This window comes from Crassostrea angulata, chromosome 1 (genome assembly GCF_025612915.1).
Source record: "Crassostrea angulata isolate pt1a10 chromosome 1, ASM2561291v2, whole genome shotgun sequence".
NCBI classification, from domain to species: domain Eukaryota; kingdom Metazoa; phylum Mollusca; class Bivalvia; order Ostreida; family Ostreidae; genus Magallana; species Magallana angulata.
This window is the reverse complement of record NC_069111.1, coordinates 30113269-30138903: the sequence shown is the minus strand read 5'-3', so window position 1 is coordinate 30138903 and position 25635 is coordinate 30113269. Positions and strand designations below refer to the sequence as shown.

At 34.3% G+C, this 25635-nt stretch overlaps 3 protein-coding genes and 1 long non-coding RNA gene across 7 annotated transcripts in view; 1 reads left to right on the top strand and 3 right to left on the bottom strand.

The window, feature by feature from the left end:
• Nucleotides 1–947: 947 nt before the first annotated feature.
• On the bottom strand, nt 948–8100 carry LOC128156864 (G-protein coupled receptor GRL101-like). Its single transcript, XM_052819190.1, has 9 exons — nt 8022–8100; nt 6403–6582; nt 5256–5578; nt 4938–5016; nt 4302–4418; nt 1870–3852; nt 1606–1748; nt 1151–1222; nt 948–1054 (listed from the first exon to the last, which is right to left on the bottom strand). The coding sequence occupies exons 1-9, from the start codon at nt 8089–8091 to the stop codon at nt 1019–1021; spliced, it is 3003 nt and encodes a 1000-aa protein (XP_052675150.1). The 5' UTR covers nt 8092–8100; the 3' UTR covers nt 948–1018.
• A 1316-nt stretch (nt 8101–9416) lies between these two features.
• On the bottom strand, nt 9417–11719 carry LOC128162985 (uncharacterized). Its single transcript, XM_052826445.1, has 5 exons — nt 11591–11719; nt 10778–11419; nt 10480–10671; nt 10231–10347; nt 9417–10055 (listed from the first exon to the last, which is right to left on the bottom strand). The coding sequence occupies exons 2-5, from the start codon at nt 11366–11368 to the stop codon at nt 9951–9953; spliced, it is 1005 nt and encodes a 334-aa protein (XP_052682405.1). The 5' UTR covers nt 11369–11419; nt 11591–11719; the 3' UTR covers nt 9417–9950.
• A 291-nt stretch (nt 11720–12010) lies between these two features.
• Nucleotides 12011–12453, bottom strand: LOC128162987 (uncharacterized). The gene is made up of 3 exons (XR_008240747.1): nt 12420–12453; nt 12187–12285; nt 12011–12050 (listed from the first exon to the last, which is right to left on the bottom strand). It is a non-coding gene; the product is annotated as an uncharacterized LOC128162987 (long non-coding RNA).
• Nucleotides 12454–17200: 4747 nt separating this feature from the next.
• LOC128184703 (extracellular sulfatase Sulf-1-like) overlaps nt 17201–25635 on the top strand; it is a 32423-nt gene continuing 23988 nt past the window's right edge. For 2 of the 4 annotated variants that reach the window (XM_052854302.1, XM_052854278.1), the window contains exons 1-2: nt 17201–17295; nt 22017–22142. The gene's annotated coding sequence lies outside the window, so the exon portion shown is untranslated. Of the gene's footprint in view, nt 17296–22016; nt 22143–23837; nt 24517–24774; nt 24836–25635 lie in introns of those variants that run through there. The other 2 variants (XM_052854286.1, XM_052854300.1) reach the window with 2 other exon arrangements.

Here is a 25635-nt window from a genome sequence, read left to right as displayed (position 1 = left end):
GTACTTTATATTTTACCCGGGGAACAGATCGTGTTTATTCAAACTGTTATCGAATTTTATTCACGATAAAATCGCTTATTTTTATACATGGGAGGAAGATCAAACATCGAACAAGTGTTCTTCCTTTCGATTTTTCCTGTAAGTGTCATTTTAATCGGCTACAGACACCTCAGAGCAATAGAACCACACACCAAGATACATTTAATCAAAGAAGCTCTTCTTTCTTGTATCATCGGGCATTGCGCAAGGAAAAGGAAAACTGATAATTCAAATTAAAAAAATATTCTCAGACTACAGAATCAAATGAAATATAAAAAAGAATGTGGAAGCAATTTAAACTTTTTATTGTACTTTATAAGTGAATCATTCATAAAATATTAATCTGGTTGAGGAAATATGTCTGCATGTTGGGTTTGTACCAAACCATCTTGTAACAAAGGGTGTATTTCTTTTTTTTACATTCTTCAGGTTTATCCAAGTAATTACTTGTGTCTTTTAAGAGAATATTTACCTTGTCTTTTCAAAGTTAAAGAAATGATGTTCAATTTTTTTTAATATACCCAAGTTACTTTCTTTTTGTGATTGGCTTTGGTCGATCACAGTTCTGTCCGTATGAAGTATCCGCCATTTTACTATTTGCGCCTTCCACTACTTTATTTACTATGCAGTGACAGCTTCATGTAAATATTTAATTAAATGTAGATTACTAAAAATATTATTGTAATGCATTTGCCTTAAGATTAAAACATTTTTACATAATGATTCAAATCACGTTTTTCTTAAAATGCGTAAGAATCTTAATATTCACCCACTAAGAGAAACGTTTATTCTTTCATTGCTATTTAGGAAATTAAAAAAAAACGGTGCGATATATCCTATTAACCAAGCTTTAAAGATAATTTTCTATAAATCATATTTGTTTTATAACAGTGAAAACTACTGTAGTACAATTTTAAAATAATATTTATTCACTAGTAAACAATATAAATGACAAAGTAAAATAGCCTTAACATAATCATTAGGCGGCTTTTAACTTGTTGGTTGAACCATTTCTCTGCAAATACAATAAAAATAAAAATTGAAATTTAAAACAAAAATTTTGAATGTTTTGCAGTTAAATCGATACATCATTAAAAGGTCAGGAGAATACCTTATCAAATCCACCAGGTCTTGTGTTTTCGCTTGAACGAGAACTTTGAGAACTATGTGAAACCTTTGGCATCTATTAGCAAGAAAAATGAAATATCATATTATAAAAGAACTTGAACGAATGCAACATGTACATTAAATTACCCAATTTAAGGAACATTTATTTTTAAGACTATTGATTAAAAGAAAACAAGATGCTGTGTATTGATGCGATAAAAAATGTTTCACTAAACGTGAAAGGACTTCAGATATATTTTTTGCTAATGCAGATTACTTGTTATTACAGTTATATGGATATGATTATGACAACGAAATAATGATGAACGAGATTCTTCTCGAGATTCTCTAACCCCGAACATGGTGTTCAATCGAACCTATTTCTGGGCTCTTTAAAAAAAAAAAACTTCGCTACCCTGAATAAAAATAGAATACTACTCACTGCCACATCAAATTTACCTGAGGTTTACGTGTTATCCATTTTAATGTTTCTGAAAGCATATAGATGAGTGGGTTCAAGGCAGACTTGACTGGGAGAAGAACCACAACGAACCAGGCGTACTCTTGTGACCCGACGTCAATTCCCCTGAACGTCAGAAAACCTGTGTAGAAAAATAAAGAACTAGTTAAACAAAAAGGCATTCTTCAAACGTTGAGAAAGGTCATTCATCATGCATTTCTCTTTATGCAGAAGTTTTGACAACTAATATAAAGTCCACCTACCAATTACGCCAATTGGCAACCAACAAAGCACATCTGTGATTGCTACTGCCACCATTGTCTTTGTTAAGGTAACTTCTTCTCTTTGTTGTATAGTGTAACGTAAATAAACATCCTTTCTCGTGTGAAGAACATAAACAACTATAACAAGTTGCCCCAAAAGAACTGCTAGGAAAATAACAGATTTGGTTCCAACAAATAATGCCATATAATATTCCCAACCTGACTTCCGTTGTACTGATAACGGTAATGAGATGCAGACACCCGAACTAGAATAATAATTTTCAAAATAACCGCTTTCCAAAAGTGGTAACAACGATAGAATTAGAGATAGAATCCAAACGAAAGCGGACGTAACTTTTGAAACAAAACTTCTTCTTTGACTGTAAGTGAATTGGGATCGTATGATGATAATTCTGTCAATTGTGATCAAAAGAACAAACAGAGCGGAGGCTTCACTTGAAAGACTAGCCAGAACACCAGCAACAGTACAGATGTGACTGTGTCTCCATCCTTCATCCTCAAAACCGTAACGACCACTAAACCTTAAATTAGCCCCGGCTATGATATACAGGTATACTCCCATCAGCAAGTCTGCAAAGCCTAAATTAATGGAATAAATCACGAAGGGGGAGAGGTTCTGAACTTTTAGTAGAAACCCCCTGTAAAACGGACTAAAAAGATTTCCAAAGACAGCAAAAAGAGCAATGTACCAAATCAGTGAAATAAGTAACGGAATGCCGATTAAATTGTTGCAAGAGGAAAACTCATCTACTGGTGCAGTGCATTGTATTTTACTCACCGTCTTAGGTTGCGCGCAACATAAAGTATAAGAATCCACTCGTAGATATTTGATACTTATTAATCCATCAAACAGTCCTTCCACTAATTGTATTTTATTGTTCCGCAGGTCAAGGGATTGTAAGTTTAACAGACGAAGAAAGTGGTTACGTTTCAAAGAATGAAGGTTATTAGATGACAAGTCCAAACCATGCAGTTTTGTTATAAATGAAAATGCGTTTTCGTGAATATCCTCTAAACGATTATTCCGAATTATAAGTTGCAGAAGATTCGGTAAATCTACAAAGTCGTGTTCTCTTATCACCTTTATCATGTTGTAGGAGAGATCTAAGAAATGTAGTTGAGCCTCAGATTGTCTTAAATCGCTAGTAAAATTGATTTCTCTAATTGAATTATGTTGGAGATGTAAACTTTGAAACAAAGATGAGTAAAACCACGTGGAGAGATTGTTACGGCTAAGATCTAGCACCATAATGCTCATTCTAAATATGGGTTGCTCATTCAAGTTACAAGAACTTAAATTAACTATGGTGGGTTTAACGTTAATATCATATATATAATTAGGAATGGTAAGAGGAAAGCCGGTGGTTTCCGATAAATCTACAAATCCTCCCGTTACAAATGAAATATGAGTCGGGTTCTTTACTGTACTTCTGTGAACAAAGAAGTTAAATTTAAGTCCAGATTCTGATGAAAATTTTACTTCATCAAATGTTGAGTTTTCAATACGGACAAACCTAAGAGAGCTTGTGGAGTCGTCAACCTCAGCGATATCTATTGTACTGTTGCTTATAGTTAATGTTTGTATAGTAAGGTTAGGATCAATTTTCAACAATTGCAATTTACAGTGAATGATTATGATTTGTCTTAAGTTTGAAAAACTGTCATTGAATACCAATGCATCCTGGACAAGACCAGAAATTGTTACAGAAGTTGCATAGGCAGGTGTATTATCTGACGTACAATTGAACGAAAGTCCAGAAGAGGTACAATTAGTAGGACACGAGTACTCAGAATCGTTGGTAGCACAAAAAGGACAACAATCTCTAGTCTTACAATCATTAGAATCGGAAACGGAAAGATTAAAATCGACATCATTACTAGCACTGCCTTCGTCAAGAGTCCGGTTTTTGTTGCGGGACGTTCTCATATTTTCTTTGCAAACAGTTTCAACAGCTTCTGAATCTAGAAAAAATATTCAGATATACAATTATTATAAAAACTACTTAACCCACGCGATCAAGCTGTTTAATCTGTTTAAATCTAAGAAAATGTTAAGGGTGTTTTTACTGTGCATGAATTCACCAAACAATGCTTATGAGTTCCTAATTTTTATTGAAGTGGAAATTGGAAGTCATGGTTGTGAAACTTACATACCAATGTAAAAACTACGTAACAAAGCATTGTTTATGTTTAAAAAAATGATGACATGTTTTTTTTTTCATTACACAAAGTATAACCACAAAAAGGAAGGTGTAAAAAGGAATATTTTGTGGTGTAGCATCGTTTTTTAAAAAGGTTGAAGGGGGGGGGGGGGGGTGCTGGTAGCGTCGTCGTATCTAAATATATTATCAATATGTTAAGTTTATTTCATAATTAAAAATAATCATTTTTGAAATATAATGTAACGTTACCGCAGTTCTTTTCATCTTCTCCGCCCAAACAGTCTTTGTTAAGATCACACACCTTACTAAGAGGAATACATTCATCCCGGGAGTCGTTACACCGGAACTCGTTTTCAGCGCAGAATTCTGAAAACAAGAACAAGGAAATCAATGTATTGTAGAGGTAAATTACAAAACTACGCCAATGTCACTGACATGCACAGTTTGCCATATCAAGTTAAATTAAAGCAAAGTAAAGTAAAATTTACTGATATCCCGTGTCTCTAATTCGATAAATCCGACATCCAGTTAGCGTGTATATTATCGAAAGTGCTTCTCTTGTGATTTAGAATTTTTACTTGATAATCTCATCAACGTAGGAGCCCATGTTCCAACGTATATCTTGATTGAAATGGACTACAAATCGTGCCACCCCCCCCCCCCCTTTTTTTTTAAAAATGATCACATTTTAATTGGAAGAAAAAAAAGTGCCCAATAATATCATTTTCTTTAAGCTAACATAATTGAATTTCTTGAGATGTTAATTGCCATACTTGACCTTTATAAAATTAATGTTAAAAAAGTCATAAAATAATTGCATTTATATATGTACTGTAGTGAAGACAATGAAGCCCCTGGGGCAAAAGAAAGATTGCTTTAACTCACCACAAAGTCCGTTTGTTATTGAAATATAGTCAATGAGAATCAGTCCTCTCCAATTCTCTTGAATCGCCCTGAACACTAGCTGTAAAAATGATAAATTCGAGATTTGAATTTTAAAGGTTCCCTATCCAATTCTTGCAAAACTAATAGTTTATTAGAATGCTGACATCGACATATGGAGATTAAGCTTGCAAAATAGTTATACCAAATAAATTTTTATGAGACTACAATTATATTTTTTTCATCATTAACTATGATCAATATTCGTAATGAAAAGAATGAGTACTTCAACGTAACCAATGAGACCAAATAAATCTTTACCTTAAAATCTGTTCCAATTGGTAGTGTAACCGAAGTTCTGCTAAAGTTGATAAAGGAAGAGTCTCCATGTGTTTTCAAATAATGAGAAATCTCATAAGGTTCAAAATAGTCCGTGATGTAAGCAACGACCAATGCATTGTCACCAAGGACCAGGTGGGAATAGTGCAGACAGCGAAACTCTAACGACATTGGAATCCTTGGACTGATGATATCGCTCACATAGAAGTTATACTGCCCAATCACATCCTTAGAAAAACTATTTGTTGCCAAAACATACCTGTTGTCTAATTTTTCTACTTGGTCGCTGATTGACCAAGGGAGTTCTGGAATATAGGCAATAACATGGTACTGGAATGTTAATTTATTTATGATATAAAATGTAAATTTTATGATTTGTGCTCGATGTATGCATGATTTCTGTACAACTGTGTGCATCATTTGCAGAGAGGAAAAGGAAAAATAGAGCTGGAGAAAGTTTATACTGTTCGACCATTTTGTACAATCTGATTAAAATCTGATCCTCGATCCGCATATTTTTTTCTGTTTTCGCTACACGATGGATATCCTCGTGTAGCAACAATAGAAAAATACGGAGCGGATAAAGGATCTGATTTTAATAAGATTGCCATTTTGCAGTGTCTGTAACACGACATGTTTATCTAAGTTGTATAATATTTTTAGGATAATTTATTTTATTTTCTACTTAATCTGCAGTTAGACATGGACGGATATTTTTTCCAAAGGTTATTTGATATGGGTTATATCTTCGTAATGCAAAAGCAACCTTTACTCGCTCGGAAAGCCACAATCAATTTTATGCGGAGTACAATAAATGGTTTGATTATTTATATACGTCTGATAATTGTTTTAAAAAACAGAAAAATCACACTACAAAATGTGTGCAAGGCAGATGAATGCTGGAACTTCGTTATGAAAATTACATTTCTAAACTATTATTTTTTTTTTCAACATATCGCTCTCTTTGAAAGCACGGTGTTTAAATTCGGCTAAAAAATTATATTCAGTGTCGTAAAACTTCATCTCTAGTTGTGTTTATACTTGTTTCATGCTATGATTATCAAAATTCGTTTTCGAGTCCTCTGAAATCAGTCCACCGTACATACATGTAGATCTAAGTAGTACAAACCTGCCAAAATAATGGATCGAATCGTTCTACGAGTCCACAGTTCACCATCTTGAAATAGGTATCTAGGGTAACATGTGTAGAGACTGCCCCCTACACCACAAACCAGGATATAATTTCCAGGCATAACAACTGATTCATGCACAGTCCATCCACATGTATCATTTTTGAAAAAGCATTTTTCTGAAAGTCATGAAAAAATATTTTAGGTCATGCTACGTTTAATTGTTTGTTTCATTTGCAACAACTCAGTAAATCGTCAGAGGGTTAGCTAAGGAAATAAGTTTTAAGCGGGCAGTCTAGTGCTACACTGGTTCTTCATGTAGCAAAATGTAAAATAAGGAAAATGACCGTTCGTGCTGAACAGCTTGGATTTTACCAATGTCTTACTTTTCCATGCGATTGACACCGTTCCCCGTTTATAATGCTTTCTGTAATATTTTGTCATTATTCTTATGTAAATTCGAGTTTCAACACTGTTTCGGTCCTAAACACATTTTCACGTTTTTCACGTTTATGAAATTTGTTTTGTTTATTTCAAACAGGTGAACAATTTCATTATTTTATGTTTTCAAAACATATCAAAGTAATTGAATTTTATTGAAAAACCATTATTATTTATATCTGAACACAAAACAGGTGTTTATAGCTTTGTACCTAATTAAAATTCGTAGATGTTTCTATCTAAATGACAACAGGTGTTTCATTTCCATTTTTTAAAGTCCTGTCAAAAATGATTGTTATTTGGTTTTTGTTAACCGGGTTTTTTAAAAGAAAAATCCGGTTATTGAAATGATGAAAATGACGGGCGGGTGGTTGGGCGGGCAGGGTGTCCCTGTTGTACGGATAACTCCTCCAAAATTTTCAGGTTAGGAAGTATTTTGCAGATCAGTCGTAGATATATTTGAAATGTGCATATTACGTAGATTTTGATTTTGATAACTTATGAAAAAATACTTCCTGTTGAACTAAGTTACTTTTTGGCAAAATTCTAGTGATGCATATGGATACCCCATTTCTCTGGATAGGTAGTGTTTATCAATTCATGGATTAGGAATACTGCTCTCAAAAAAAAAAAAAAAACCCGGTTTGCTGTCACGTTGACAGCTTTTCTTTTGTCATGTTTACTTTGAATCTGTTAAAGATAAAATATAAGAATTTGCCTCTTTTTTTGGTCAAGGAGAGTAAAAGAATCGACGTATAATCTACCCAGGCATCTGAATCAACAACATAATGTTTGAATTATGATAATAAGAACAGGAAACCTCTAATTAGAAATTGATCTAAAGATAGTTCTTTACTTAGAGGATTGGTGAAATTTTGATGACAGACAGACAGACATTCTCTATTTTTCTCTATGAATTAGAGATTTTAAAATACAAGTCAAAAGAAGAGGAGACATAAATAATATGTTTGCAAGGAAACGCATACAGATTGGGTGCCAGAATCGTCACTCAATCTTTCACAAACAAACAAACAAAGCTACGTGTCCCTCTCTGAAAATTATCAAAAATGTGTTGTTTTAAAATAATGTTTGAAGAAAAATGAATGATTGGTTTCGTATTTGACTATAACGATTTCGAATTAATAACATGTTCATTAATTAAGCAAACAACACTTACCAAAATATGCAGAGTTTTTCTCAACAACAGCAATCATAAAACAATAAATCAGAGCATAGAACGTTTTCATGGTGGAACACAATGGAAGTCTCCTGATAAAAATTCCTTATTACAAACGTGAATGGAAACAAGTAAGCCAGTTGCTCACTTAATTTGCATTAGTATAACAGCATTACCTTAAGGATGAAAAATCAATACACTTCAAATCACAGTTCAGAATTTTTTAAACAGTTAATAAGCGGTAACTGTATATACATTCATGTTATTAGAAATTGTTTGTTTCCATTTTACTTATCTAAAAAGATGAGAGTTGAAAAAATCATAAAAGAGGGAAAAGTGTTCCCATTAAAGCTAATTGACTTTAGCTTGATGGGACACTCAACTATTCATCCAAGTATGTAAAAACATTCTAGAACCTGCCAAATGGAGCCAGTCCAAAAATAATGTGTTTTGATGCAGTAGGTTTAATTGTCGTGAACTTTGTTTTGTTTGTTTTGGTTCCAGTATACTTTGACCGCCTAGATTTGAGAGACGGAGTGATTCGTTGTTTACAGCACAAACGGGCCGATGAGGGAGGAGAGGTGTGCTGGCGTAGGGAGGGCACGAGGTATTGGTATAGAGTTGCGCTATGGGTCGTAAGGAATGAGCGGTGTAAAGGTGTGCCGTATTCCCGGAGGTCATCTACAATAAAATGTTCAAAATGGATTCTGAATTCATTTAAAAAGGTCAAAGACATCAAGAAGAAAACGACAGAAATTAGAAAATGCAGGAACAAACAAATGAATGACTAAAAATGCATCCAGCTTATAAACCAGATCATTCATAATTTTCAGAGAATCATTTGAAAAGTCAACTTTAAGCAAATTGTGTGTTCAGATGTTTTCTAATAAATTAGGCGACAGCTTACATGTCATTTATGTCAAAATGCAACTAATTGTTGTATAACACCCTGCCATCAAACAAATTTTGGCCATGAATATTTTTAGAGCGAGTACCGATTGATCGAATCAAATTCCGTAGAACGACGGAATTGGTTTGGCGATCCATTTGATTGGATTTCATAATGATGTTTTAATGTACTCTCCGTCAAATTTTGTGATGATGGAAGAGGTACATGTACCTGTCCTTCACATATGATAGGATTATTGATTATTGTATTTCATGGGACATTTTTGTTTTGAATTAACATATTATATTTCAGTGAATCAACGTGCTTTTGCAACCCTTTGGATTTCAGACGGACAAAATATCACATGCTCTTAATGAATTTGAAACGTCTCTGGGAATTCTATATAAAACATAAAGAGGAGGAAAAATATGGGTTTACAAATAAATATTTATTCAAGTAAAATCCGGACACACAGTGTCCAATGTAATGACAAGAACGTTGTCACAGACATCATGTAAAGTTGATCACTGTCACAGACATCATGTAAAGTTGATCACTGTCACAGACGATATCACAGATTGGTAGAATTAAGCAGATTGAAATTCCATCTGAATCAAGTTGACCGGTTACTTCATCCGGATCTTAGTGTCCAGTGTAATGATAAAAAAACGATGTCACAGACAAAATGTAAAGTTTATCACAGTCAAAGTCGATATCACAGATTAGTTATATTAAGCCGATTAATATTCCATCTGAACAAAGTTGTCCTTAACTTTATGCGGACAGTGACGGACACACAGTGTCCAATGTAATGATAAGAACGTTGTCACAGACAACATGTAAAGTTTATCACCGTCACAGACGATATCACAGATATCGCATACAGTAATATCACAGATTGCTTGTTAAGGAAGCAAAACAGTCATGAAAGACACAGTAGTTCAGTTTTTAGAGCCGTTCAGATCTAAAATCTCCTTGAAACAGATTTTTAAAAAGTTGTTAAGACTCCAAGATTAGCTCAACATTAGAGAGACCGGAAGTTAGGAAAATCTCGGGTCTTCCGGGACTGTCCGATTCCAACAACTAAATGGCGACATCCCACCAAACAGGTCCAGAGAGACAGCGGGTCCGGAAATTTGTGGGACCTGTAAAGTAGAAACAACAATATGTTTTCAAAAATATGTTCGAATCGAGAAGGTATAAATTTTAAGTGACCCCATAGCTATAATTTTTAGTGGTACAATTATATATTCTACGTCGCCCGATAAAAACAGTTTTAATTGCTTGAAAGAAGTAGACTGTGTTAATAATGCATTCTACCTTGTCTGAATTAGTGTTCAAGGTGTAGCTGACGCTATTGGTCTGTTTCAAAAACTGATAATCAGGTTTCAGGTATTGGCGCCGCTCGTAATGCCTGGCTTTCTGATGAGCTAACATCTAAAAATAATTAAAAGTAAAAACGTTTTAAAGATAAATGATGTTAACTTTTCTGATGAATAATTTTTTTCTGTTTAATAATTGATCTAATATAATAAATCCACATTCGAACTTTTGTTAACAATAACATACCTCATCGTATGACTCTTCTCCTGCAAGCTGTGTTTGATACTTGATGTTAGCCTGGTGACGCTCTGCGTCATATGACTGTTGATGCATGCGTGGACGCCCGTCACTGCTGTAGCGTCTGTACGCTGCGTCACGCCTTGCCTCTTGGTTATCAGACTGACGAGTCTCTGTCACGTACTGCTCAGCAACTGTTGACTGTAACGAAAACAAGGGATATACAAAACTATATCATAAACATTAAGTAAATTTAATGACAGCGTAGCAACACACAAGTATCTAATCTATACAGTTTTCTTCTTACCCAGACACACAAATTTTTCTTGGGTCCCTCAGCTACATTAGGCCCCTGCCCCTTTCTCTTTGCCTCGTTTGGTCTAGTCAAAGCAGACGACTGAGACTCCAGGGATCGGTGAGCCGTAGATTGCAAGGCAGCCAAACCATGGCGTGTGTCACAAACACTGCCTTCCCTGTTAGCGAGTTGTGAGTGTGATTGTCCCACACAAACACTGTCTTCCCTCTTAGTGAGTTGTCCCCTTGATCGTCTCCCAAACAGAAGACGTGGATCAACAACATGACTTCCTTCTAGATGTACAGCCGGCTTGACGTCCTGATCTGGGATGGTGATCCTTATCAGCTTCCAAGGAAGTAATGTATCAGTTATATTAGAGCCTGCAGCTTTTGTATCAGTCTGCTTATAACTAGTTGTCGTTATTGCATCGGTCTGCTTACAGCTTGCAGCCGTTGTTTTGTCAGTTTGTTCAGACTCGGTAGTTGCCGCTGTCACAATCTGCTCAGAGTCTCTGACGGGTGACATAGCTCTCGGTGACGAGGGGGGACTGTCCAAATAGCTGGTCAGTCCCAGGTCCTCTAGAGTCGGTGTCGGGTGATACATGATGGTAAGGTAGTCAGGAGGCGCATACTTGTCGATTGGCTTGACCTGAGGCTGCAAAATAAGTTAACAATAATTAAAACACTGTTTAAAAATGAATAAGATCTTAAATAGCGAAAGAAATTCTCCTTGTCGTTAACGACATTATCCAACATCAAATTATTTTCCATTGATTTTATATTGTGAGAAAAAATAAAATATCTTATACCAGATAACGACGTTTACCTCTTTCCTGACTGGTCTGTCAAATCTTGGTTGTGACTGATCCTGAATTTGAAGAGGATCGCGTCGTGACCAACAAAAAGCGCCATCATTGAGAAAGTCAGTCTTGGTTTGTGCACGGTTGGTTCTCGCTGGAATGAATAGACTGGTGCCCATGGAGGTAAGATAGGTGCCCATGAGACTGTCTTGGTTGGTGCCCATAAGCGTGAGTTGACACGTTTCCGTGAGCATGATTTGACTGGTGCCCATTAGCATGGTTGGACTTCTTCCAATGTCCATAGTTTGAATGTTGATCATGGTTTGAGTCATGTCTATAATGGTGGGTAGATTTGTAGCCACCAACAGGACGACCAGTGGGTATATTCTGGGACAGACTGGTCACTACTGACTCGGACCCTGCATGCTGACTTGTGTAGGAAGTCCTGGCAGAGTTTGTCTGATTATCTCGCTGATGAGACTGGACCTAGAACAATTTTTATGAAATATAGTTTACTCTAGATGGAAGGCAAATAAATTTATTATTGTAAGTATAATTTTCTTTAGATTCACCTAACGTAAATACTGGTTTTGATAGTCAGTCCATTTCTATTCTAACTTACCCACTGTAACACCCCAATGTCAGATCTTTGGGCGGGGTTTGAGGTTTGAGAACCACTGCGGCAAGTATGCTGCACATGATTTTCTCTGTTCAGTCCAGTCTGTAAATTCAACTTAGTTCTTAAGATACTTTGAATTTAAAAAGTTGCTTGAATATTTTGAATTCAAAAAGTTGCATGATCTAAATTATCGTTGAAGAGAATAAATATGTAGAATATTAATTCCAGACACTTACACATTGGATATACTAGAACACAGTGAATTACACAGTGCTAGATATAACAAAATCTGAGACCTGCTGAGACGGGCCGGAAGTGGAGGACGGGGTCAGTATGTCCAGTCCCAGCCTCTTGTAGAAACTGGAGGCGTCCTCCGCTCCAGAGGCGGGCTCAACTTTCCTCTGTAACAGAAAATGGATTTATGATTAAGATTCAAATTTCTCATTTATTATAGAGCATGCACTCGTATTTTTGAAATAAAAGTGTAGTATTTTAACACGAGTTATGGTTAACATAGTATGAAGCTAATTTTTAGTTACAAACGCACGCGAATCAATGAGAAAAAGTGTATAATAAGTACGGGTATGGATGAAGGAGGTTACATTGTTCGACTAAGAATGGGATTTGAGACCGAAATTTGTGTACTTCTATAAAGTTATGTGTTATTTATAATAAATCATTTCAACATTGCAACTATGAATCTCAAAATGTGTCATTATTCAATGAGAGTTTTGTTTGATAATCCGTATAGTTCAGCCTTAGACAAAATATACAGGCAAAAAAAAGGGGGGTGGGTGTTGTGTTGTTGGTGATTTTGTTGTACTGTTGTTGGTTTTTTTTTTCATTGATCATTACTATAAAGAAATCTAATGGGTACAATATTGTACTCATTTATTGTTTTTTTTTTGTAAATTCAACATTTATATATATAAAAAATGAATGAGTGCAATATTACTCTAATAAATTCAACGTATTTTACGTTGCTATGGAATACAATTCCTCATTTGTGTATCGTAATTTAAAAGCAATTAAACTATAGAATTAAAATATTTTTAACCCCCCCCCCCCCCAAAAAAAATGTAGATCCTAAACAAAGCAACCAAAATAGGTTGTCAGTTATAGATATACCGTTGAATTTTGGAAACCTAACCGAGAAATCTGAGACTTCCGAGAATCATGGCTGCTAGCGATTTGAGCGATGGCGGCTGTTTCTTAAAATTATCTAAATTGCACGCGATCTCTATGCAACCCACGAGAGAAAAGATCTCAAAAACATTCTTTACCCTCTTATTCGGGTTTGGGATCATTTTCTCTTTTGCTCCGATCATTTCTTTCTATCAAATTCGCAATTTTTATCTCTCGGCGTTCAGACACGTCTGTTCGCTTCGACCAATTCGTAAAGAATGAGCCGTAACCACAAACAAAACGTAGCTATATAGGTATGACGTTGTCGTTGGCAACGTCAGAAACGGTATAGGCTAACGTTCGCCCTTTTCCGTATCTTTGACCATGGTTACGGAAAGGGCCGAGTAATTAAGATTGCGGTCTCCCCAACCTTAGTCCGAAATATCTGACGTTTTTCTGGCTTTTTTAACGATTTTGATATTTACTTGCCAGGAAAACGTCAGATATTTCGGACTACCCCAACCTCAGACAAACCTTATCAAAATAGATATAATGTTATAGGCTCATAAGTCGTGCAACAGTCAACATGTAACTTAAAATTAAACTAAATGTTTGAAAATTTATACCAAAATACGTTATGTATGAACTATCAGTAACCAGAGGAATGTTTGCCTATTAACGTTAGCAGGCTTATCGTAACGTTAACGTTACGACATTGGGTCAAGTGTAAATTTTTTTTTTACAGAAACTGATTGATCTTAAACTGTCTGATAATCGTATAGGCCTAGTACGCTTACCTTAAAATCATGAAGAATTAACAAATGAACGATAAAGACAAGTATTATTCTTAATCATTCCCGTGTACACAATGCACAAGTTCAATATAACAGGAAGTTGTCTTCTGCTATAATAAGGGAGGTCACTCTGTTTTAAAACGATTGAAAATGCTGTAAAAAATCAGAGTTACCTTTCTTTTATCAAAGTGCTTTTGATATCGGTTGGTTTTGTATAGTTATAGGTTCCGACGATTTTGTATATTCATGAGACTTCCCTCATCGTGAGACACCCCCACCCCCCGAAGACTGGCCATACAACTCATATCCCACATAAAGTTATAAAAGAAGATTGGGGGGGGGGGGGGGTAAGATAGCGCAAATGCCCATTAAGTTCAGTCGTTAAATACACTTTGAATTTATTTTATCCATTCAAATATACTATAGTACAAGTTTGAAAAGCACAATTTCTAACTATATTCAGTTTCTAAAATATTTAACAAACGATAAGGAAAAAAAATTGCATTAGATTTTGGTGGTATCGAACCCATAACATAAAACCCTAGATATAGAAGGTTAGTTTATGTCAGGTGTGCCAACCACTGAGCCATTTCAGACACAAAAAGTATGCTGTTTAAATACTATGTGTGACTTTGGCCACGAATTTACGGACTTGCATTATTTTTTCAAAACGTTCAATTTTGGGGACACAAAATTATATTTTTAATGTATAGTGGGTCATCTCTCCACATTTTTGTTGACTGAAATCGGTTTGTTTTCCATTAGACCTTATTTAGATTATGAGAAAAATATGGAGCACAGACCCACTCCATGAAAGAAAATGCCTTGAAGTTCTAAGAAATGACACTATTTGCAGGTTTTGATACGTATACGCCTGTTTGAGTCAACATATTCCAAGTATTGAACATATTTATCGGCTACAAATCAATAAAATGTTAAATATATATTGTTTTAAATGGGTTTTTTTTTAAATATCAGATTTATTGATATTTTATTTTTTCAGTAGCTTGTCCGACCGCGTATGGGCATTTTACACGCCTTATCCACCCATCTTCTTTCATGTATCGCAATTTATCTATTTTGTTTTTAATTGTTTTAAAATTTCACGCAAAAAATATCAAGTAATTTTGAAACTGTTTTTTTTTAAATTAAAAACTGGGGGTTTTATAGCATATACCTTCATATTTATTTTAATGAATTTAATTCATTGAATAAATGAACCGGGTAATCGTAACATAAGTTCTGCTCCACTGTAGTTGTAGTTCCGTGTCAGGTCAACATAAAATGAACAAACCAGTCGATTCCCCCCCCCCCCAAATCCATTCTCCCCGTGTGACTTTTATCCAGGATTACTCTGAGGTTATGGATCTAGATATAATTTGGACTATAAGGGTAGTAGTCGGGTCAAACCAATATACTTTGCAGAACTTGCGTTTATCTAATTTTCGCAAGTTTTCCAGAAAATATGTGATTTTCTTTCAAAATTAATAGAAAAGACATTCCTAATTCTGCAGATTTTTAAAGAAATGTACGAAGATCAAGAATTTACTACGAAACCAATAATTTCCGAGGATATATAGATATATAGTCAACATACAGAATATGTCAAAGGTGGCCTCGGAAATGTCCCTACATTTCTTGTACATTAGACGTTTTGTACTGTAGTTGCTAATTTACTGAAGTTTAAATAAATATTCCATGTAAATAAACTGATTAAAGTTTTCATTTCTGTAGTAAAACAATAAGAATTTCTTCGAGTTGAAAGAGATTCCAACAATTTAGAACCTGGACGATATTTAAAATTTTCAAAATCTTAGTTAATTCTCGAGATATACAAATGATAAGTAATACCTAAAGAAAACTATCTGTAAAGTTGGATTCTCCCCTAAAACAAATCTGATTAACATGCGATCATTAACCTCTCAGACTTTTATTTCGCTTCACTTACTTTAATTTAAATTGGTATACCCGCTTTTGTCGTGAAACTTTAGCAAGCCTGAATATCGGTGACTGATAGGTTTATATGGGTTGCAATTAATTGCAGTCTCGGAGTTGGTTAGTAGAAGGCACAGTGTAGCAGAATGTCCTGTAATGCAAGACTAGCCATGTCTCAGTTTTAGTCCTCGGGTTAAAATGGAAGCACTTCATCTGCAATAAGAAGACTTTTTTGGACAGGATTTAACATATTACAGGCACCTAGCATCGGGGGGGGGGGGGGGGGGGGGGGGTTCGCAGCAAATATTTTTCTTCAATTTAAACATAAAAATACATGTATATAGAAAATTGAATTTTGGAGAAGTTAGCCCTCACTTGTTATGTGCAGTGAAATAAAAAACATGGGAAATTTAACCAAATTGACCTTAAATTTTCGCTCTTCGATTACCCCCACACAACCCCCCACAATAAGGATTTTTGTGATTTGTGGGAAAAAAATTTCCTTGTCAAGATTCCGCATTTATAAGCGCATAAGCACCCCCACCCCCCACCCTTGTAAAAATTACGCTTCTTGTCATATGTCAATATTGTTTCTTTTTTTAGTGCGGACTGTACCAAATGTAACTGATATAATGGAATATCATTTTAACATAAACACTATAAGGTCTAGGATATTTTGTAACTATCTTTATATATATCTTGATCTCTCTTCTCTGCTTTACATCAGTATGAAAATCCAACAATTTTTGCAGTAGCTAAACGAAATTAACAAATTCGATCATTGGTGACCAAGCGGAAATTTCCCAAATAAATCTACCCATTATCACTTATTTTCATTTTTTTTAAATGTTCATTCAATTTCCCATAATTTGAATGCTTGATATATCATTCACCTAGTAGAGTACCTGGTAATGTTTTGCCTGTCACATCTTGAATAGTTCGGTTGGTTTGAATTTTTATATACTTATATATTTATTTTTGTTCTTTTTATAAAAATTTGTTTGTTTGTTGTTTTTTTTTATCTATTTTTTTGTTTTTATTTTTTATTTTTTTTGGGGGGGGGGGGGGTGGGTAGTTTGGTTTATTTTGTTGTTGACTGCTTGTTTTTGTTTTGGAGATTTTTTTTAGGGGGGGGGGGAATTTATATCGGGATCGGCTACTATATTTTAAGCACGGGCTCGATGTTCTCACGAAGTGGTGTTCTTAGATGTTTTCAAGCTTTTTAAGGTTTCACCGAGTACAGTTTTAATATAACTTGGTAAGTATGTTTCTTTCCTTAAGAAAAATATCGTGATATAGCTTTTGACGAAAAAGATAGGAAGCAAATAACTGGAAATAGTCCATGGAAGTTTCATTACGTCTGATCACATGTGTAATGTCAAAATAAGAAAACACAATGTAGTTATCTGATAATCATGTTGATAAGATAGATTTCCCCAATAATATTATCAAAAAGTCAAACGGTAACTAACACCTGTCATCGTGTTGAGTAGCTAGTTTTTAACAGGTCCAGCATTATCAGCCGATTATCTCTTTGTTTAACCAAATGTCTGTGGTTTAGCTATGGAAAAAAATACACGAAAACTTTATTTTTCATTCCATTAACAAACATTTTTAAAAATTAATATTTTCCACTGAAAGTCACTAACAATTTTGAATGGTTCCTTTTTCTTTATAATCATTAGATCTTTAATGATTGCCAATTTGCTTTAACCTGAAGGACCCTGGCCCCTACCCCCCCCCCCCCAAAAAAAAAAAACCAAACAAACATACAAATACGTTTCTGATGCAATTCCTCTTATTATGAAAGAATGGAAGGGGATATGTCAAAATTGAAAGCTTCAAAATTTTTCCTTAATACCTTTAAAAATTGTTTTTACTGATAGATAAGACATGTATTTGTTGAAAACAACAAAATCACAAAAAGTGACAGAATCAGGAACCTGCACACAGAGTAAATACATGTATAATGACTGTTTAGAATTGCTGCCTGGGATTTTTTAGACCCAGGAGGGAGTGATTTTTTTTTATATTTTTCAAACTTGAAGTGTAAGTTATAAAAAATTGGTAAGAAATAAAATTCTCCATATAAAAAGAGGTTCTTTATTTTTTTCTAATAAAATTTTATTAGTGGGGGGGGGGGGGGGGATTTTAATAAGACAGAAGGCAATTTCAAACAAACAATTATTTTATTATTTTGGGCTTAATGATTCTTTGTAGTCAAACTCTGCAATAATGAAAAAAAATCAGTACAATATTTTGATTTTCATTAAATTAATTAATAATTATAATTGTTATGGTACATGTAGTTGACTTTTAAATTGCACAGAATTTGATCCTTTACAGACCTATGTGTCTCATTTTAACTAACTTACTAGTAGTATATTTTCTTGACATGAAAAGATTTTTTTTTTTTTTTTACATGTATTCTCTGTTAATCCCCTATAGTGACCTGTTTTCTATTAGCCCTGACCCGTGCATAGCAGGCTGTTTAGACGTTGGCTGCCCATTGACATGTTTTCCTCTTTAAAATCTCCATTGTTTGATAGGAGGTTGATAGTGCACAGTAAACTGCAGGCTATCTCGGGGTCAACCTCGGTATTTCCCGTCAAATGACTCAGCGTTTTGAGGGAATGGATCCCAGGGAAAGAAAAGGATTGTTTAGTCGACAGCCACTGGCTGGCTTTGATCCGAGCTGCGGATTTTTGTTTTATTTTTTGTTCTATACAAATTAAAGGACAGACTGCACTTGAAATAACTACACACACATGTATTTTGTTGTTGTATCAACGGAAAGTCTAATAGCGAGGTCCTCAGTATTTTAACCTTGTAATGTGGGCTCCACCTATCTTAAAAAAAAAGAACTGAATCAATATTTGTCTAGCACTTCTCTCTGTGGTGTTGAACAACTGAATCAAAGGATCCAGGCATGATGTCTTGTTATATTTTGTTACTGAGATGAAAAGATATGACGAATTTATGAAGAGCATTCTGAAACAGCCAGTCTGAGGATAAACCTGTTTTTTGTTTTAAACACATGCACTGTGTTTATATGGTGCATGTCTTGCACATGTACTTGACTGGTGTAAATTGTTTCAAGCCTCATATAAGTGCTTATAAAACCTTACTGACATTCTTCATGTATTTCAGCCCTGCAGTTTTTTATGTATCAATGATCATTAACAAAAAAATCTAGATGGAAAATATTCTTTGTATGTATATACCGTATATGTATATATATACACGTATTTGCAAGGTTTTTACAGTACTTGTTCCTTACAAGTGGCATTCGTAAAATTTAGATTCTAAGAATTTGAAGGATGTTAATTGTTTCAAGCCTCATATAAGTGCTTATAAAACCTTACTGACATTCTTCATGTATTTCAGCCCTGCAGTTTTTTATGTATCAATGATCATTAACAAAAAAATCTAGATGGAAAATATTCTTTGTATGTATATACCGTATATGTATATATATACACGTATTTGCAAGGTTTTTACAGTACTTGTTCCTTACAAGTGGCATTCGTAAAATTTAGATTCTAAGAATTTGAAGGATGTTAACAAACAAGCCCAGTATGTTTAACAAACAAGCCAATGTCAAATCTGTGAGAAAAGTTTATGTAAATATAGAGAATGATGATGTTTATCTGATTTGATGAGGTTTTGACGAAAAATTTGAAATTTAAAAGTTTACTGAACCTTTCTGCATTGAAAATGAACTCAAGCCACTACAATGGAGTTAACAAAGTGTGGTTTAAGCAAAAAATATTGTTGGAAAATGATACTTTCTTGACTATGATTTTTCGCTAGAGCAGATATCAAAGGTATGGGGAGAATGGAAAAGATTAGTATGTGATACTTGATGTGTTGTGCAGGTGAATATGCTAAACTTGGCCTTCAACAGTTTTAAGATGGGGTGGGGGGAATATATGCATAGAAATTTTTTCATACAATCTAAAAAGTAAAATTCTTTCGTGCTAAGAACTGTTAATATAATCTCAACAATTTTGTTTAAAGTGAACTTGATCATATGACGTCTTTTCTGGTGAATTCTCTGTCGTGACTTGATGCTAGGGTGACACAGGGTTTTGTGCTCTGAACAAATGCTAGGAGTTTGTGTGACATTCCAGATCTCCCTGATTGTGCATCAACTTTTAAAGAGAAATGGATGTTTCATTGCTAAATTGCACAATGTAGCTCAAAAAGGCTTTATGGCTTTTATGATACAGATCTTCTGTCCACACTTTACTCAGATCAAATGGCCAGATTTTGCAGCATTGTCAGTTGTGTGTGATAGTGATACTAGTGATAAAATTCACTTCACTGTGCTCTATCTATTCTTGCAGCTTAAATGTTAATGAGAAAATGTTTGGTTTTTTTATATTATTAGACACATTCACTGAACATTTGAGTTTGGAAAATGAAGGATTTTTAATGTACATGTATATAATATAGGCACTGTATATTTCTGGTTTTACACAAGTACGTAAATCCGCTATTCCATTTGTATTAGATTGCAAGAATATAATTATAATTGCAAGTGCCAAAATTTTGTTGTAATTTTATATAGTCCACAATGGTCAGAAAAATAAATGGTGATTTCAAAATTCTAGATTCTACAGAGATACACGTATTAATTAATTCCTTGCGTTTAATAAGGAACTATTTACAGTAACCATGCAGGTCTGTGTAACATTCATGTCATCATTCAGAACTGCAGGAATAGGTAGGTATATTAATTTCTTTGACAGAAAGAAATTGGCCAGATTTTATAAACATTATATGACATATACCGTACATGTACACATTAGTGCATGTTGATCAATTTTATGCCATCTTCGTCTTCGTTAACCAAAGGTTTTTAGTTCATATACTTTCCCTGTAATCCTTGGCTAGCGAAGATGATTTTATGTGAGTTGTATACATGTACGTATCTGGAACACGTGAAAATAATACTGTAGGATAGTTGCAAAGAAAAATTAAGGCCATCCTTTGGAAAAATGATCTGCTTGATGAGCAGATGTGCCCTTAGCTATAGGTATAAAACATTTTGCATTCACTGGTGGTTGAGAACTTAAGAAGGTTAATGTACTAAGTTTAGGATCCCAGATAAAAAAAAAAATGTTACACAAGCCATGCAGGCTTTGGTATCTATTTCATGTAAATTGAAATTACTGGTATAAGGATGAATTTGGCAGGTAGCATTTTATATATTAAGTTGTACCTAGTGTGGTTTATGTTCGGCTTTCTCTCCCTCCTGGAGTTATGAAGTGATGATCTTTGACATTTTTATGACTGTACACAGCATGGTGGAGGTAAAATGGGACAATGTATGAACCACAGAAAAAGTACATTTTATTCACTTAGGCATGCGATCAATTAATTATATAGCAAGCGAAAGTGTTCTATTTCGCTTTTTTACTCTCGCCTCACGTCAGGATGAAATATGTTCCAAAGATTTGTACCACCTAACCCCAAGAGAATTTCCTCCTCAAAATAATTAAAGCAGACACAGATCTTGACCTCTGACCTCAAAGAATGGGGGAGGAATGTGAAGGATGGTACCCTGTGATGTCACGGCCAGGGTAGGGTTACCCTTGTTGTCTTATCGAATGGCTCGATTCCCCTGAATCTTGATCAGCTCATCTTCAGGTCATCAGTTTTGTTTAAAGGGTGTTGGCGATTAGGTGCTAATGAGGGGGTATTAATTCCGCCACCCGTATAGAATGGAGACGGCATAACCTCCCACGGTACGCCTCGACTTCTTATGGCAGTGACCCATATGGTTATACAGACAATGGGAGGAAATAGACCCCCCTTTTTTGTAAAGAATTGTGGAAATATCATGCATGCATCTACTCACATTAACACAGACTATAATAATATGGGGGTATGTCTATCATTCAAAGCCTCTGAAGTTGGTGGTGTTGAATAATGTTGCATGATGCATTAATAATTTTCTTTCTCTTGCTGCAGATTTTCGTCTGAATTTGTTTCCTCACGCAATGAGTCCTGGATGATGAAATAGATGGACCTGTGTATTAGCTATTAAGTATAGCCGATGATAATAAAAATAGCTGAATAATCATATTCATGACCAGGGTAAGTCCCTTTTTTGCCTTTATATCTTCATTTAAATTAAATTTTTCTTCTTTTTTTTTCATTTGTATCAATATTAATATCCTGCATTAAATGTATACTGCATCCTCTGTTTTTCAATCAGCAATTTTGATATGAGGCTATGTACGACTCTGAAACTCCTATGCAACCAGACACATTTAGTTAAATGAAATAGACATTAACTGGGGATGAAAATTGATATTTGCAAGGTTGTTATTTGTGTAGATGGAGGAAATCCATTGAATGAGTCTGCAGTTTGACTTCTTTTGAAACTGTTTATTTTGATCAGTAATCTTGAAAAATGTCTGCGATATGTTCCATTCTTAATCACTTTAAGATTTTTTAAGCTGATGAAATGAAAAAAAAAAATTACAGATCGAAACACAGTTGTAGGTCTGGAAGGATGTAGAACAGATGTGTATCAATCAATTCATAGCCAGGAGTGAAAAGTTTGATGAGAAACATTTCGAAATGCTGAAAGTGGGTCCTCGAAACTCTTATTCAAGCTTTGACTTCAGAGATCTTCATAGAAATGCACACAAAACACAAGCTTATAAAACCATTCATCTATCAGTCGCTTTCGATAACACACTACCAATTGTTTACAAACATTTTGTATTTTATGTTGGACGGTGTTTCCTCGGATCCCATTATATAACATGATACGAGGTACATTGTTTATTGAGGAACTACAAGGCAATAACATGGTCAATGTTCAGAAATCGCAGATCTCATTATGTGGTTTTGGGAGTTGCCACTGAAATGCTTTGGAAACAAGCTAGGTTCTTAATACGAAGTTTCCACAAGTAAACATCACAGACAAGCCTATAGATGTGTTTGTTGGGATGAGTCTGTATTACTTCTCAAATGATGTTTATTTTAATATCAATTGAAATATGTTTATTTGTTTGGAAGATGCCATTCAATTTGAAAGATAATTTTTCAGTTTTAATTTGTTTAACTAAAGCACCCTATATTAGATTAAGTTAAATGAGTCATATTTGTGTTGCGTGCATGCATATATGCCATGTATACTTACTATACTATACATACTTGCTCTGACTAGAGATAGACATAAAATTTGGCGTATATTATTATTAAAACTTTAAATCATGGTTTGAATATGTTGAAAGAAAGAAAAGTCAATGTAGTACTTTTATAGAAAATAAACTTTGGTATATTTAAGAAATGAACCCAATATCTACCCAAATTATACTTGTATAACCTGGATTAAACCCGAAGCGGATTATAAAAAGGCATAAATTGCTCCAACCCAGGTTACTCGAGCATAATTTAGGTAGATATCGAGGTCATTCCTTATACATGTAATTTAATTTTCTGTTATTTACCGTACAGATTGAGTGCATTTTACTTTTAAAAATGATATTTATCTGTTCAAAATTCAAAAGTAACGTCTGCAGGTGGATTAGTACGTTTTTGACTTTAGTGCATTGTGACATGTCCTGTGACGTGCAAACCAGGTTATACAACTTTAACTAAATTTTTCTATCCAATCAGATGCCGCGTTACAACCAGAATTAAATATATATATTCTTATTTATACAGAGCCGTCAAATATCTTATTAAGATGAAACAATTTATTATTATCATTTGAAAAAAATAAAACAAAATCATGGTAAGAAAACAGTTGGTGATTGGAAAGTGAATGAAGCATGGCTACAATAGGTATACAAACGTGTATGTATGGATAAAACAAATTTACAGTGTTTGCAATAGTTTGAAGCCAACATGCAGTTGCTCATACAATGTATACTAATAGTAGCAAAACCTTTATTGACTAGGGTTTACGTCAACACAATGTTAAAAATACTGGTCCCTCATATTGTTTGGTCAGTGGGTCAGACAAAACACAGTTGAACCCAGCTGAACTCTGAGTCCAATATCACTGTTTGTGTATTCATATAATGTCAACAACCAACGAGATCATTGCTACAATGGCTGCTGCAGGACACCAAGAGGTTATAACCTTTCTTATTCAAACATGTATGTCTGATTGAACTGTACAAGACCTCACCGAGCCGGATCTCTGTTGGTAAAATAATCAAATAATCCAAGAAAAATATATAGGCCTGGTGTTTTGTTGAGGGTTGCATGATCTAGCTGTGTGGGATGACTGGCAATAGTAGGGCTTTTGTAACAAACAGACTCTTGTGTATAATGTGGTTATAGCCTTGCAGTGATCAAAGATTGTTTTTTTTATGTAACCTCAGTTTAATGCCAAACACATTGTTAATCAAGCTCCATGAAATCTGGTGGCTGTTTGGACATAAAAAGTCAGCTCAGGTTTTATTTTCCTGCCACGATTTACTCTCAGTCTGACAGACAGATGTACAGTGTAAGTTATAAGAGGAGATCATTAGGCTGTAGTATTTTTTTTTTTTAACTAAAAGTACCTCTTTTTTCATATATGTAACTCATGTACCTTTGCAACATAAAGCTATGTGTGTATGCTGGAGATTTAACCAGATCCAATTAAACTGTTGCTTATTTTTCGTTGTTGTGTAATGTGTATACGTTTATATACACAACAACTGCTTTTAAAGTTGTGACAGCATACATGGAGGAAGTTATCAGGGTGGAATCCCAGTGCTAACATTGAAAGATCACAGAGTTGTTCAGGATTTAATATACACTAATTCACATGAATTAACAAGGTATGTACCTTAAATCCTTCAATCTTGTTGTTATGAGAAAGAACTGGTTTCCATTTTCATCATCAGGACAGTGATATTTTCAGTCCATCCTTCCTACCTCTATAAACCATCGGTCATTGGCACATTTAGTTGGAATGTGTTTACAATTTCTTTTTCTACTTTAGTAATACATGTTGCTTATATTCTTCTTCTTGTATTTGGCAACTATGTGAATTTCTATTTCATCAGTGAATTTTTTATCCTTCAAATTTTTAAAAACCCAGTTGATTTTAGTTATAGTTTTTGTAGAGAATATAAAATGAAGATCATTTTAAAATTTGACGAAATATTTAAAAACAAATAGACAATTAAGATGTAAGTATATAAAATTGAGTACCGGTAATCCCAAATGATAATTATAAATTTTCCAAATTGCTAAAACTCATAGATACCTTCTGGTATATGTTCTCTGAATTTGATAAAATTGTTAAAATACTTTAAATATTTAGTAAGTAGAATGTTTAAATGAAGACAAATGCAAGGATTATGTCTTTTTGTTCCTGATTTAACACTGTGCTTTGATGTTTTGTGCAACACAGAGTTATTAAGTTACAGAGAAAAAAGAACGTGTCTGTCAGATGTTTGGCTGTGCAGAAGCAATGCAAATAGCTTTAAATAATAAGTTCACCTTTGAATGTCAGTTTTGGAAACACTTGCTTAAAGGGATTAACTTGAATGTTTGTTTTTTGTCAAGAGTGAGCCTCTTGAAATTTTTTCAGGTGGTATTTTGCATTTAAATTTTTTTTTTCTTGAAAAGCTTA